This window comes from Ictalurus punctatus, unplaced genomic scaffold, assembly GCF_001660625.3.
Source record: "Ictalurus punctatus breed USDA103 unplaced genomic scaffold, Coco_2.0 Super-Scaffold_100056, whole genome shotgun sequence".
In the NCBI taxonomy this organism is placed as follows: Eukaryota; Metazoa; Chordata; class Actinopteri; order Siluriformes; family Ictaluridae; genus Ictalurus; species Ictalurus punctatus.
In genome coordinates, this window is record NW_026521088.1 from 1,101,487 (window position 1) to 1,116,990 (window position 15,504).

The 15,504-nt window shown below is 40.6% G+C and overlaps 1 protein-coding gene across 1 annotated transcript; it reads left to right on the forward strand.

The window, feature by feature from the left end:
• Positions 1 to 575: 575 nt before the first annotated feature.
• LOC128628730 (kinesin-like protein KIF15) lies at positions 576 to 13,873 on the forward strand. The gene is made up of 5 exons (XM_053678833.1): positions 576 to 784; positions 12,277 to 12,457; positions 12,723 to 12,798; positions 12,937 to 12,974; positions 13,069 to 13,873. The coding sequence occupies exons 1-5, from the start codon at positions 576 to 578 to the stop codon at positions 13,081 to 13,083; spliced, it is 519 nt and encodes a 172-aa protein (XP_053534808.1). The 3' UTR covers positions 13,084 to 13,873.
• The last annotated feature ends 1,631 nt before the right edge of the window (positions 13,874 to 15,504 follow it).

Below are 15,504 nucleotides of genomic sequence, written 5' to 3' on the forward strand. Positions count from 1 at the left end.
CTCTGCTCTCATGGACAAACAATTGCAAACACCACAAGTTTATATAAAAAAATATTTGTTAAATAGGTGTACAACAATTATTGGCACCCCTCTGAATCCATGAGAAATGTATTTGAAGTGTATTCCTTTGGTAACGCATAAGCCAAATTCTCTTACTCATTCAGAACAATAAGTGAGGCCAAGATATATTCAGTGGTGCTTGAAGGTTTATGAACCCTTCAGAATTTTCTATATATATGAATAAAGATGACCCAAAACATCAGATTTTTACACAAGTCCTAAAAGTAGACCAAGAGATCCCGTTAAACAAACGAGACAAAATGATAATATTTGGCCACAAACAGATTGCTCACAAATGGAGGAAATTCAAGACCATCATTACCCTCCCCAGAAGATATCAACCAACAAAGATCACTCCAAGAGCAAGACAAGTAGTAGTCTGTAAGGTCATAAAGGAGCCAGGGTAACATCTATGCAACTAAAGGCCTCTCTCTCACTGTAGTGAAGGTAAGGGTTCTGTTTACTTTGACTTACCTAGGGCTGCTCCTATCACACAAACCATTGAAGTGAATAGCATGGAGGTGGTATTTGAAGTTAACGCAGGCTGTGGAGTGATCATCAGTAAAGATCAACATTCAAACATCAAAGATGTACCAGGACATAAGTTGGCTAACGTATTGGAGAGACAATCCGAGGTGTTCAAAGAAGAGTTGGGTCCACTGCTGGAGAGAGAACTCCAGAGGCTGGTGGAAGACAAGATCATTGAACCAATGCAGTTTTCAGAGTGGGCAGCTCCCATTGTTCCAGTCAGGAAACTGATGGTTCTATCCCAATTTGTAGGGATTATAAATTCACAGTAAATCCAGCTCTAGTGTGGAGCAGTATCCAATTCCCAAGGTAGAAGATTTATTTGCTCAGTCGGCAGGCGGAAAAATTCTCCAAACTGGACATGACCCATGCGCATCAGAAGATAATGCTGGACAGAAATTCCAATAAGTACATTACAATTAACATGCACAAGGGATTGTGTACTTACAACAGGCCACCATTTGGAGTTGCTTCAAATCCAGCAATCTTCCAGCGCACAATAGAAGGGATTCTGCAAGACATCGCACGCGTCACAGTTTATCTGGATGGCATTTTAGTCTCAGGGGCTAATGAACATCTGCAGAACTTGGATGAGTAGGATAGAAAAGAGTGGACCGAGACAAAGAAGGAGCAAGTGCGAGTTCATGGGAGAAGTAGAGGTATTTTTAGGTCACAAAATGAATGCCATGGGATTACAGTCGAAAGACAGGTCCTATATTATGTTTGAGGCAGCTGGCATTGTAGCCGTGAAATCAGCTAACGTTATGCTCCATGTAATGTTTGCGATATCCAGTTATTTGTTAAACGCTAACGCATTGCAATGTTATAAACTACCTCCAAATGGACCATCATGCATCGCCATTCAGCCCGTGTCCTGTCAGCTAAATGTAGCCTCATGTCACTAATAATTATTCACATGTTCATGCTTTTAATAAATCTTTTTATCCTGCCACCATATCAGTGAATTTAAACTAATGCTTGCATTCAGAGTATAAGGGGTGTATGTGCGTTTAGGAGTGCACCTTAGCACTTATTAGTCATGGTCAGAGTGTTTGAACTAAAATATCCCTCTCTCTCTCTCTCTCTCTGCCAGTATCAGCCAGAGGAGGATGTCCTCCAGGAGTTTTTAATTTTATAATTTTTTAAAATTCTCTCTTTTTAAAAAAATAAAAACCACACCGTGGTATTGAGCATCGTGTACTTTTGGTGGTATCAGTACCGACGACTAGATTTTTGGTATCGTGACATCCCTAATATGTAAGGAAATAGGATGAACTCTGCATACAGGGAAGCTTTGTGTTATGGGGGACTCGCGTAGTGATTCCACATCCGCGGCGTGTGGCTCTTCTAAGACAGCTACACGAAACCCATCCGGGAATTACCAGGATGAAAGGCCTGGTGCGTAGCTATATGTGGTTGCCACACTTGGATGCAGAGGTGGAAGTCAAATCGTGTGCAGTCTGTCAGGAAAACAGAAACGCTCCGGCAAACGCGCCACTGCATGCGTGAGAGTTTCCAGGGCAACCATGGAGAAGAATTCACATTGATTATGGTGGACCGGGGATGGGTAGAATGTTCTTGATCGTGGTAGAGGCATTCTCAAAATGTATAGAGGCTTATCTGTTAAACAAGTCTACATCCACAGTTACCACTCAGTGCTTAAGACAAACCTTTAGTCAACAACACAGGATACCAGAAGTAGTGGTGTCAGACCATAGCAGTTTCTTTGTTATGTTTTTTACCAGTGCTGAATTCCAAGAGTTTATGGAAAGAAACGGAATCAAACACAAGCACAGCACCCTACCATGCATATTCCAGTGGTCTGGCTGAAAGGGCCGTTCAAACATTCAAAACCCTGATGAAAAAGAGTGCCGAGAGTCCGTTGAAAAAGCTAGCCAGAGTGCTGTTCATTTACCGAACGACTCCACAGTCGACCACTGGCAAATCAGCCGCTAAACTGCTGTGTGGAAGTAAACCGGTCTACACAGGGTCTCATTGAGACACAAACAATTGAGACAAAAATGGTACCATGACCAACATGCAAAGGAAAGACATCTTGTGGTGGGTGACCCAGTGTATACCAGGAACTTCAGCTCTGGACCTACTTTTATTCCAGGTACAGTTCAGAAAAAGACTGGTCCTGTATGGTGCACAGTAGCATTGGGAAGTGGGCAAGTAGTGCACTGACATATTGATCAGGTGAGAGACAGGCACAATGCAACATCAATAGCACCAGAACCAGAGTTGTTAGACACTTCATTGCCAGATGTTGACATTCCAGTGCCTTCTACAAAAGACTCAGGTTCTTCATTCTCTGAGGAAAGTCACATAAACAAAAACTAGGAGGAACTTCATGAAGTGGCTGCGTCAGAAACTTTCCTTGGGATGGAAAACCCTGAGTTGAGAAGGTCTACACGTACTAAATCTCCAAGCTATCTGAAAGATTATAATTAGTGTAGTGGTGAGTTCCCCAAACACAGGGCAAGAATGAACCCAGGAACTGAACTGAATCTCAAGAGAAAGTGGGGCATGCAATAAGACAATGGCCCAAAACAAAGAATGGTTAAAGAACTATAAAGTTATTGGTTTGGAATGGCCAAAACTGATGTCCAAGCCCATGTGCAGGACTAATCAACAGTTACTGGAAATGTTTAGTTGCAGTTATTGCTGCACAAGGGGGTTAGACCAGATACTGAAAGCAAAAGGTTCACATACTTTCGCCACTCCCAGATATGTAATATTGGATTATTTTCTGCAATAAATAAATGACCAAGTATAATATTTGTCACATTTGTTTAAATGGGTTCTCTTTGTGTAGTTTTAGGACTTGTCTGAAAATCTTGTGTCTATTTATGTAGAAATATAGAAAACTCTAAAGGGTTCAAACTTTCAAGCACCGCTGTAGCTGTGTTGTGCAGCAAAAGGTTATTGAGCTTCACAAAATGGGAAGTGTCTATAAGAAAATAGCACAAGCATCGAAAATGCTCATTTCCACCATCAGTGCAATAATTAAGAAGTTCCAGTCAACTGGAAATGTTATGAATCAACCTGGAATTGGACGTGTGTCTATATCATCTCAATACACTGAAGAGGACGGTTCGAGTGGACAAAAATCTCCAAGGATCACAGCTGGAGAATTGCAGAAATTAGTTGTGTCTTGGGGTCAGAAAGTCTCCAAAACTACAATCTAAAGTCACCGACATCACCACAAGTTGTTGGAAGGGTTTCAAGAAAAAAGCCTCTGCTCTCATCCAAAAACACAATCAGGTGTCTTCAGTTTGCCAGACACTACTGGAACTTCAAATGGGATCGGGTTCTATGATCAGATGAAACCAAAATAGAGCTTTTTGGTAATAAACACCAGAGGTGGTTTTGAAGCACACAGAGAGGTAGCCATATGGAAAAGTACCTCATGCTCACAGTTAAATATGGTGTCTTTAATGTTTTGGGGCTGTTTTTCTGCCAGAGGACCAGGACATATTGTTAGGATACATGGCATCATGGACTCTACCAAATATCAACAGATATTAAATGAAAACCTGACTGCCTCTGCCAGAAAGATTCAAATGGGCCGTGGTTGGATCTTCCAGCAGGACAGTGATCCAAAACATACATCAAAATCAACACAAAAACGATTTACTGACCACACAATCATCAAGTCATTTAACACTAATGAGCAGTATTAAAAATATTAACATGGATATCTGAGTCTGATAATAAAATTAACTACTACTTACAGTCAAATTTTGTAGTGTTTAGGACATTTAACACCCTTCTGTCCACAAGAAACCAAAAGGGGGTACAAACTTTTACACTCCAATGTATTTGGTTGAAATTGCGCTTATAGAACAACTGAACAGCAACGTTTCCATACAGGTTTTAGTGAAATGTTTAACAATAGCAACTTGACTTGAAATGGATGATGTTTCATTAGCGTGGCCTGTGCCCAAATCCTGCACGACTGCGTATCTAGGTACACTACACACGGTCTGAACAAATGTAGTCTCTACCGCACCTAGTGCACTAGAGATAGAGATTCCATACAAGGTGATTTGGGACGGAGCCAGTGCACAGAAACCGTTTCCCTGCGAGAGGCGCAGGTGGAGCTGGAGCTGTGTGACTGATTTGTGCACCTGTGACTACAGAACTACCTCAAGTCTCCACACGGAGCGCTGTTCAAGAGAAAAACACTCCTAAAGAACAAATCACTGCGCCAGCGAGACATCAACCCTTTAACTAGACGTTCATCCCAATTCCACACAAATAGCGCATAACTATTTAGGGCTGAGAGACAGTTCAAAAAGCACTGAAAATAAAGTCACTTGGTAAACAGTTGCTCTCTGTGTCACCCAGACAGCGAGGCGGATAAACTACAAGTTCCCGAGAAGCGTCAGATTTACTAAACTAACTAGTTCACCGTTTATAAACTAAATAAACTAAATAGAATAATAAACTAAATAAGCTAAATAAACTCCCACCAAGTTAACTCAAGTTAGTACTTTATACTAAAACAGCCGCAGAGCTAACAAGCTAGCAGCTTAGCGAATAAATAAGGCCAAACGCGTTCACCTACCCACCTACAGTCGGGTGTGAAGTCTACAAGTTGCTCAGTGCTGCGTTTCCTCTCCACTTCTGTAGTTCTCCGTCATTATCCACATTATCCTTTATTTCATGCTATACCAGCGTAACACAAAAATGACAATAATGATAATAATAATAATAATAATAATAATAATAATAATAATAATAATAGTCCATTATATCCTTTTACATCTCTCCACTTACTGTATTTAAGACTTTTCCAATGTACCTGACCTATGCTGAATTATTGAGCTATGTTTAGGAATTTGGGACAGCTTGAAAATGATTAGATTATAAACATCTGTACTTGAAGGCAGCAATAAATGATGTCACATGATTTAAGTCATGTTATTTCTATCTAGCAGTTCTATTTCAAAGGCTTCAGGGACTTGTTGCTCAACCCACTTGCATTAAAGGGATCATAATTTTAGTATTAACAAATTGTTGTTTTTTCATTCACCTATCAAGGCCTTGGAATGATATTAATTTGACAGTTCTGTGTGTGTAGGGTTTTGAGCAATAGAGTATTATCGAAGTAGAAAGCAGACACAATATTTCAACTTTATTCATTCAATCATTTACCTTCAGTAACCAAAATCTTGATAGTCGAGTTTCCTCAAGACCGTGGATGTGGGATTGAGGAGACCCGCTTCATTCTTTAGAGCTCTACACGGCCAAAGGTTATCTTGGGTCTCAGTAAATGAGCTGAACAGTTTGTGTCTAGGCAGGATATCATGATCGCTAGATCCAGAACTGTGTGAAATCAGACACCGTGGCAACTTGGACTGGACTCTTTGTAATTACTCCAAAGGAGTAATTGAACCACTTTTAAATATAATCAATTCTTCCCTAAGCACTGGCTATGTACCTAAATCACTTACATTAGCAGTTATTAAACCCTTGAATAAAAAACCTGATCTTGACCCGTCTCAATTGTCCAGCTATAGACCAATATCAAATCTCCCCTTCATCTCGAAGATTTTAGAAAAGGTTGTACACAGCAGCTCTGCTCGTACTTAGATAGGAATAACATTCATGAAATGTATCAGTCAGGATTTAGACCTCATCATAGCACAGAGACAGTAGAAAGTAGTTAAAGTAGTAAACGACCTTCTACTGACTTACGATCAGGGTTGTGTCTCGCTGCTTGTGTTACTCGACCTTAGTGCAGCTTTTGATACTATAGATCACACTATTTTCCTTGATAGATTAGAAAATGTTGTTGGTATTAAGGGAACAGTCCTCTCCTGGCTCAGGTCTTATCTGACCGATCGTTATCAGTTCGTAGATGTAAATGGTGATTTCTCCATGCGTACTGAGGTTACTTTTGGAGTTCCACAGGGTTCTGTTTTAGGCCCACTGCTCTTTACTTTATATATGCTACCTGTTGTGGATAAAAATGACATGAAATAAACATGAGGGAGACTTAGTATGAGTAATATGTAATTTTATTGATAATTCACAGGACTGGTGGGTGCGTAATCTTGAGGAGAGCGGTGGGGGGAAGAAAATGGGGTGCGTCCTGGGGACATGGGATAGTCAGCAAAGGTGAAGTGAGAGGACCACTGAGAGTGGGGCGGACTGGCAGGTGAGAGGAGGGAAGAATGGTTGGGGCCCAGGTCTGAGAAGGTGACATCCTCCTCAGACTGAAAGCTGGAGGGGGGTTTTGGCTGTGTAGAGGCGTCAATACACACGTTCATGGGGCAGATTCTGTATCGGAGAGGGGGGCCCGCATTTCCATTTCCAGAGGGGGTGCTGCGAAGAAAGTTAAGTAGCACCATGATATCAGCAGTGAGATGTGCAAGCTGATAATGAGTGTCCAGATCGAGATCCAGATCCAGATCCAGTAAAGGGGAGAAGAAGGAATGACAACCCCCCCCCCCCCCCCCCCCCCCCCCCCGCGCGAGATAATAGTGAAACCAAGGTCACTCTAGATTGTTTTGTCTCTCCACTTTTGATTCTATGTGTAATTTGAAAAACCCTGGTTTTGATTCTATGTGTAATTTGAAAAGCCCTGGTTTTAATTCTATGTGTAAGTTGAAAAGCCCTGTTTTTTGAGCTAATGGTAAGTGGAACAGCCCTTTTTTAGAACATAATAGTAAGGTAGATGAGCTCTTTTTTAACCCTATTGGTATTGATATCATAGTCTTCTTGAAACATATGGGTTATTTACTGTGTAAATACAGTATAAATACTGGAGCTTAAGCTCAGGGTATCAGATCACTTCTGAGAATTCTCATCGGTGTGGATCTCGTGTGGTGGAACGGAACCAATAAAGCTGGACCCTTGCTTCCTCTCACTCACGGCTGGTGTCTTTTTTTCTATCTCCAACTGGGCTCAGAGGTAGATGTGAGTATTGGCTTCTATGTTGAATTTTAAGTGTTTTTGGGTAATAGGCTAAATTTGAGCCATTTGAGTCAAATTATTCGTAAACATGGAATTAGCTTCCACTGTTATGCTGATGATACACAGTTGTATGTTTCAGCGAAGCCAGAGGACAGACAGAAGCTTAGTAAAGTTGAGGATTGTGTAAAGGACATTAGACATTGGATGTTAATTAACTTCCTTCTACTTAATTCTGATAAAACAGAAATACTTTTATTAGGCCCACGTGCAGCTAGAAGTAATCTTTCTGATAACATGGTTACTCTGGATGGTCTTTCTGTTTCATCATGTACAGCAGTTAAAGACCTTGGAGTGATTATTGACTCCAGCCTATCATTTGATGCTCATGTAGATAATATTACTAGGATAGCCTTCTTTCATCTCAGAAATATTTCTAAAATAAGAAACATATTGTCACTACATGATGCGGAAATACTAGTTCATGCATTCGACACCTCTAGATTAGATTACTGTAATGCCTTACTGTCTGGATGTTCCAGTAGGAATATAAATAAGCTCCAGTTAGTCCAGAATGCAGCTGCTAGAGTCCTAACTAGAACTAGAAGATACGACCATATCACACCGATATTATCAATACTGCATTGGCTCCCAGTAAAATCTCGCATTAACTATAAAATACTTTTATTAACCTATAAAGCACTAAATGGTCTCGCGCCACAGTATCTAAGCGACCTTTTGGTGTTATATGATCCGCCACGCCTACTTAGATCAAAAGATGCAGGCTACTTGACGGTGCCTCGAATAGTGAAGGCTACAGCAGGGGGAAGAGCTTTCTCTTATAGAGCCCCACAGTTATGGAACAGTCTTCCTATTAGTGTTCGGGACTCAGACACAGTCTCAGTGTTTAAGTCTAGGCTTAAAACATATTTGTTTACTCAAGCCTACCCTGACTAGATTCTGTTCTACTACTTCGCAGTCATAATGATCTTTTTTCTCCCTCTCTCCTTTTGCCGAGCCCCACACAAATTTTTTTGTTTAAAAAAATCAATTTCATGATGCAGCTTATTATTAGAGCTGCAATTAACGATTATTTTCACAATCGATTAATTGGTTGATTATTTTTTCGATTAATCTGATGAGGGTGGGGCAAACTTTCATTTTGTTTATTTAAAATAAAATCCACAAACTGAGTGTTACAAATATAAATTCAGACTAAAACTTTACACAACTGTTTGTCCAAAACAGAAAAGAACCCAATACATACACACACACACACACACACACACACACACACACACACACACACACACACACACACACACACACACACATATATATATTATTAATTTAGGACTGTAGTTTAATTCGGTGCTTTTTGTGAATCCATAAAAAAATAATGCATAAGTACTTATATAATATAAATGTAAACTAACTAAATAAGATAAATATATATAAAGATTTATAAATAGTTAGATAGATAGCATTATTTTTTATGGATGCACAAAAAGCACAGAATTAAACTACAATCCTAAATTAATAATAAAAACTCACTTTCACTGCACCTTGTGGTTTCTGTTCCTCACTGTCTTTAGGAACATTATTTTATTTTTGTTCATAATATTTGAATTAGACATTACAGATCTTACTCACGCTACACTCTGTATCAGCACGTCTACATCGCGCGTGACCAGCAACGCGGCCTCGTTACTAACACATCACTTCTGACAGAATTTACACTGCAAGCGCGCAGATACAGCATATAATGACAAACTTAAATTAAACTAAACCTTTTGAGCAGCTTGCGACCGCATCACTGTCATGCTTCCGTGCTCCACAAACTCCACTTTATAAAGTTTATAAACCTTCTTGGCAGTGTTTAATCCCTGACTTAGAGGACGCACACTTTCTTCCTCAGTCATGTGATGATTTCTCCTCCGTCTGATGAGGACTGAGGTCATGTTGGGAATAAAAGATAACGCTGACAGAAAGTAAACTGAAGAAAGTCAGTGTCGGTGACTCTGAGGCTAAAGCTAGCGGAGTCGCATTACGTGCGTGTGACGATTTGCTGACATTGCTACTCTTCCGACTACCTGCTCAAGTGACGAGAGGTTAGGCTTTGTCACGTTGTCATAAAATGGTGTCGGTGCGTTTGTATCGGGGTAGTTTTACAAGTACGAGTACATGAACACAGTATCGGGCCGACACCTGAGTACTGGTATACCTGAGTACAGGAGCAGTGATGAGAATAAACATGACTTTTGGTGCTCATGATTTAATATGGCAGTTTTATTATGAACCCACTACATTAGAGAAGGAAATACTGGATGTGAAGTGCAGTAGTGCTAGTGCATGTGAATAGATTATCAGTTTAGATACTGACCCTGAACACTACTAACATGCAGTGCTTTCTTGGGGTGGTGCTGAAGTTGGAGTTGAACCGGTAAGAAAGATATTAGAGAGAGGCTTCCTTACAGTCCTGAGGATGTTCAATTAGAACCTGTACCAAACTCACCTGATTCAAGTCATCAGCTAATTAAGCGGCCTGCACGAGCTGAGGTGGGTGCTTTAGAGCAGATAAAACACCAAATGTGTTAGATAAGAGTTCAGAGTCTGTGTTCTAGACACATGATTTAGAGTAGAGACTTGGGTCCTGAGCTTTGGAGTTATTCTGATTATCGGTTTCAGTGAGGAAGTGACTGAAATTAAGGAGAGGAACTGAGAATAAAGTTATAGTCTTGCTGAGTAAACAGAGAATAAGGCTATATTAGTGTTACGGGGAAAAAATAAGCTCGTAGCAGCGCTGATGAAATACATGTACATGTCAAAAACTGCTAGAAAAAAACTCAGAACATTTGCTTAGCCTAATACAATTTTTTTCCATCTGCACATAATTATTATTGTAGCAGCTTCTTTTGCAATAAAAAGGCTTAAAGTCGAGGGTCCCTGTAAGTATCTATGGAGAGAGAGGAGCAGTGCACCATTGACATCATGTACAGAGTTAGCATGAAGGTGTGACTGAGAGTTTTTAGAAATCATTTCCTAATCTTATGCTAATATGAATACTACAATAATAATAATAATAAGTGGAAGAAGAAGAAGAAGAAGAAGAAGAAGAAGAAGAAGAAGAAGAAGAAGAAGGAGAAGAAGAAGAATAAAGAATAAAGGGTGATAAAATAAATGGATTCTGTGTAAAACTTTGAACTGGATGAGTCCAAGATGAGCACAGGAAGTGGTAGACTGTATCCTACCTATAGCACGTTCCCAACACTCTTCACTTATCTGTACTCCTAACTCCGTTTCCCAACACATTCTTAATTTTGGTGCTCGCCTCACTACCTAACGCCAGAATAAAATCATAAATCTTAGATATCATTCCTCTCTGATGTGGATTGTTTGAAAAGAAGCTTTCCCAAGCCTGAAATAAGAAAAGAAACTTCGGTAATCTATTCATTTTAATAACATTGATCCTGCCACTTAGAGAAACGGGGCGGTTACCCCAACTCTGAATGTTGGATTTAACCTTTAAGATAAGGGGAGTGAAATTAGCTGATACAAGATTAGATAAAGAACTTTTAGGGAATCAAACAGTTCAGTGAACTGACTCAGTGAATCAGTAAATCAGACGCGTCAAGAAGTTTCACACGTTACTAATCTTTCCATCCAAGGACGACTACTTATTTTTCTGAAGAAAGGTTTAGAGCGTTGAAATATTTACCGTTATTGCTGATGGAAATGCAGACTATCGATAAAATTTCCCACGTCGACACAATCTTTTTTAATTTCCTTTTTTTTTTCGTTTCACTTAAGCGCATAAACTCTATGTCGATAATTCAAACATTGTGGGAAAATGTAATTCACGCAAAGAAATCAGGGAACCGCTGGTGGGCATGACAACATCTCAAACACGTGGGCCGTGACTTTCTGTAAAGTGTCTGCACGGTCTCTCGCAGACCCGTGGGTGTCACCGTGTAGGGGCGGTTACTTGGTGTCCTATCAGACAAGCACCTGCTCCATTCCGTCTAGCGCTGGGCGATTATATCAATATAATATCTGCATCGTGATAAATGATTACGCAATACACTTTTCTGAGAGATCTTGGTACAGCGATGTATTTTTTTAAGTTTTTGATCATTACAAATTAAACGGTACTGAATAGATGCTGTTTATTTGATGTGATAAAAAAAACACTTACTCTTCTCTGTCTACATTAAAGAAAACTTTTTTTTATTTTTATTTTACTGCTGTTTTTTGCAGACAGTTTGTTGGCTAAATTGTATATTGAGGTACGCATCATGTATCATAGAAGTATCGTGATATGATATGTTTTTGTCATATCGCGCAGACCTTCTGATTTTTCATAAAATTGCAATTATTTGTGGAATTAAAATAACAGCTGGCTGCCAAGTTTCATTTCATTGTCCCATAACACAAAGATTTGAGGGACACAAAAGGTAAGCGATTTGCGATGCGCTCAAAATCTCATTTGGAAATGGCTAAAGGGCTGAACTTGAATCATTTGAATGAATCACTAAATCAGTCAGTTCAGAGGATTGAATCAGTGAATCATTTCTTGGACAGTTGTGTTTCTTTATATAAAAACAGAACTCTAGAAAAATGTTAAACTTTATCTTTAGCTCAATGACTTGGTGAAATGTGAAAGTCAGTTTGTGTGAAACGTGCATATTGCACATTTGTCTCTGGTCAATCTTGAAAATAAATGTGTCTTTTTAAAAAAAAATATTTTATCTTCTTCAATAACAGCGATGAAGAATCCATTAAGGTGTACGTCCGTGTGCGACCTTTGACCCAAGGCCGGCTGAGGACAGACGGAGAACAGGATTTATGTTTGACGGTGACCCCGGATCATACGCTGCGTCTGAACTCCAAACCCAAGCCGCGAAACTTCACCTACGATCACGTGGCGGACATGGACGTGACTCAGGTGAGAGGAGCGAAAGCGAAGAGTGAATCAAACAAAACACCTACAACAAATAGTTTAAAAGAGTCAACTCACTGAAGTGAATCATAACGGCGAGTTCAGTAAGTTTGATTCACCAAAAGAGATTCAACGTTTATGGTCTTAAAGCTTTTATTAGTATTATTGTGGTTTATTTAAACCTTCAGCTTTATCATGTTTTTGTGTTTTTAGGGCTTTTTTTAAGAGTAAACTGTTTTAACTGCTGTGTGTGTGTTTATCTGTCCTGCAGGAATACATGTTCTCCTTAGTCGCTAAAATATCGTGGAGTCGTGCACGCATGGTTAAAATGGCACGATATTCGCATAGTGAGTCTCCAGACTGTACAGAACAACATGCAGTTTCTTTACTCACAATAATCAGTCAGCTTCAAAACTATATATATCAAACTAAATCTGGTGTTAGAGTGATTGATCTTTTTCCTCCTTATTTTCCCAATGATGCAGTGGACAGACGGGTTCAGGGAAGACCTTTACCATGCTGGGTGAGTTTTATACACACACACACACACACTGAGGATCCGTCAGCATGTTAGTGTACAGTGCTAATGAAACCCTGTGTGTGTGTGTATGTTTTAGGGCCGAACGAGCTGACGGATTTCTCTGATCAGCTGCGTGATGTTATTCCTCATAGCATTGAGCATTTGTAATCCCTCATGAGCAGAGTGGGGGCGGAGGTGAGCTGTTACATTCAACCTCACATCAAACACGCTACCTGCACCACCCTCCTGTCTGTAGACACGGCAGCAGACCTGCCCACTTGTCAATAAGCCCACCCACTCGTCCACAGACCGCCCGCTCGTCAATAAGCCCACCCACTCGTCCACAGACCACCCGCTCATCAATAAGCCCACCAACTCGTCCACAGACCACCCGCTCGTCAATAAGCCCACCCACTCATCCACAGACTGCCCGCTCGTCAATAAGCCCACCCACTCGTCCACAGACCCACCTGCTCTTCAATAAGCCCGCCCACTTGTACATAGACTCACCCCAGTCATCACTGAGGTCACCTCTGTGTTTTAAATTGTGCACCGCTTAGATTAAAAGTGCATTATGGGTAATCTTCATTTTCTATGGTACATCATTTGACACTAATCTGTAGCAGTGCATTTTGGGATTTTATCAGCCGGATGTTCTGGTCACATTACACAATATTGTAAGTTTGTGTGTGTGTGCGTGTGTGTGTGCGTGTGTGCGCGCACGTGCAGTCTGCAGTAGGAAAGAGCTTCTGTGTAAATGCTCCTTCATCAAGATCTACGAAGAGAAGCTCTTTGACCTCCTGGGCAGCGCCTCAGTGAGTCTGGTCCTCAGAGAGGACATTGAGAAAGGAGTCTTTGTGGAAGGAGTGGTGGAGAAATACGTGGCTTCAGCCACAGATGCCTACCAGGTATACACACACACACACACACACACACAGACCACTAGTTATAGACAGTATGTTTTTAGTTGATTGATTTTGCTTCAGTCTGACTGTCTGTGAATCGGTTTTGAACATATTTTGAACTAATTGGATTCACTGATTCATTACACAGAAACTGGATCAGTTGTTCAGAACAAAGAATCAGCACAGTTAAACAGCACAGCAAACAGTTCAGAACTGAGCAAGTAAATCTCTATCAAATTACTGACTCAAGTTAAGTTTTAGAGCAGAGTATTCCTACCCTGAACCTGTGAATCACACTCCTTCAGAACGCTTAAACTATACAATAAATTAGTAAATTAATCAAACTTAAAACCGATCTAATAAATTGGTGAGGTATGTTAGTTGTCCGGAACAGAAAAGTGATAAATTGGTGAACTGGGCAAGCTCAGAACTGATTCATTTAACTGGTTACACAAACAGAACAGAGAATTAATACAGTGAATCAGTAAATTAAACAGTTCAGAATCGATTCAGTGAATCAATTAATCAAGCAGTTTGGAACTAATACAGCAAATTAGTACTTCAAACTTGTTCAGAATTAATACAGTGAATCAGTAAATTCACCAGCTCAATTGATTCAGTGACAATTCATAACTGAGGAAGATGACGCTCTGCGTGCTGGGAGAGAGGCGGCTCTGGACGCTCTGCATGCTGAGAGAGAGGCGGCTCTGGACGCTCTGTGCGCTGAGAGAGAGGCGGCTCTGGACGCTCTGCGCGCTGAGAGAGAGGCGGCTCTGCGTGCTGAGATCAATAGGCTCAGAGTGGAAATTGTGGTAAGTGCATGCTCGGAGTCAACCCTTGTTTATCAGTGTTTATTTACAGTCACAGTGTTTAACCTCACGTTTCCTACCTCGCTAGGCCCCACTGGAGGTCATGGCACTCATTACTCGGATAACAGATGCGTTAAAGTAACGTCTGAACTTATTCACTCTTATTCTCTGTCTCTCTCTCTACACGTTCATTACGCACCGGTTTGACTGACTGCATTTAACGTTCAGACTAGGAGGACAAGCTCGCGCAGGCCTAGATGAGACGACTGATCCTTGAGCAGAAGGTACTACACTGAAATACACCAGCCCCCCCCGGTCAGAGTAACTCTTCTGCACTGTAGCTTTGTAGATAGAAGTTGTTTTAGTTTGAGATAATTGGCGTCGTAACCCTCAAGTACGAGTTTAAAGCAGAAGAAGCGTTACAGGAACTTGTCATTAATGTCTCACTGTGACCCGAAAGCTGCTTGTTGGATGTTAATGTAAGATTAGAAAGTTCAGCTGATTTATCTCCTCTCAGGTGTGTGTAAAACAGAACCTGGCTGTGTTCCTTGCAGTGTGTGAATCCTATTTCGTCTGTGTTTTCAGACGAAGGCGGTGGAAGACCGACACCGGAAATAAACAAAATACAGCTGAAGATTGGAAAAACCTCACCTTCCAGTCTCCAGCTGTGTCAGGTTCCTGTTCCTGCCTGACAAGAGCGGAGCCTGATGTGACGATCTGCTGATGGAGCCCATCCACCTCAAGATTTGAGGATAGTTTAATTTAACAATCATGGTGAAATGTAAACAGCAACCTTGATGTTAGTTGTTTGTTGCCATG

Excerpts from the sequence above, each read along its gene's own strand:
- LOC128628730 (XM_053678833.1), top strand. The coding sequence starts at position 576 with ATGGAGGTGGTATTTGAAGTTAACGCAGGCTGTGGAGTGATCATCAGT. Across the intron at positions 785-12,276 it reads GAACCAATGCAGTTTTCAGA|CGATGAAGAATCCATTAAGG; the intron begins GTGGGCAGCTCC and ends CTTCAATAACAG. Across the intron at positions 12,799-12,936 it reads AATGGCACGATATTCGCATA|TGGACAGACGGGTTCAGGGA; the intron begins GTGAGTCTCCAG and ends CCAATGATGCAG.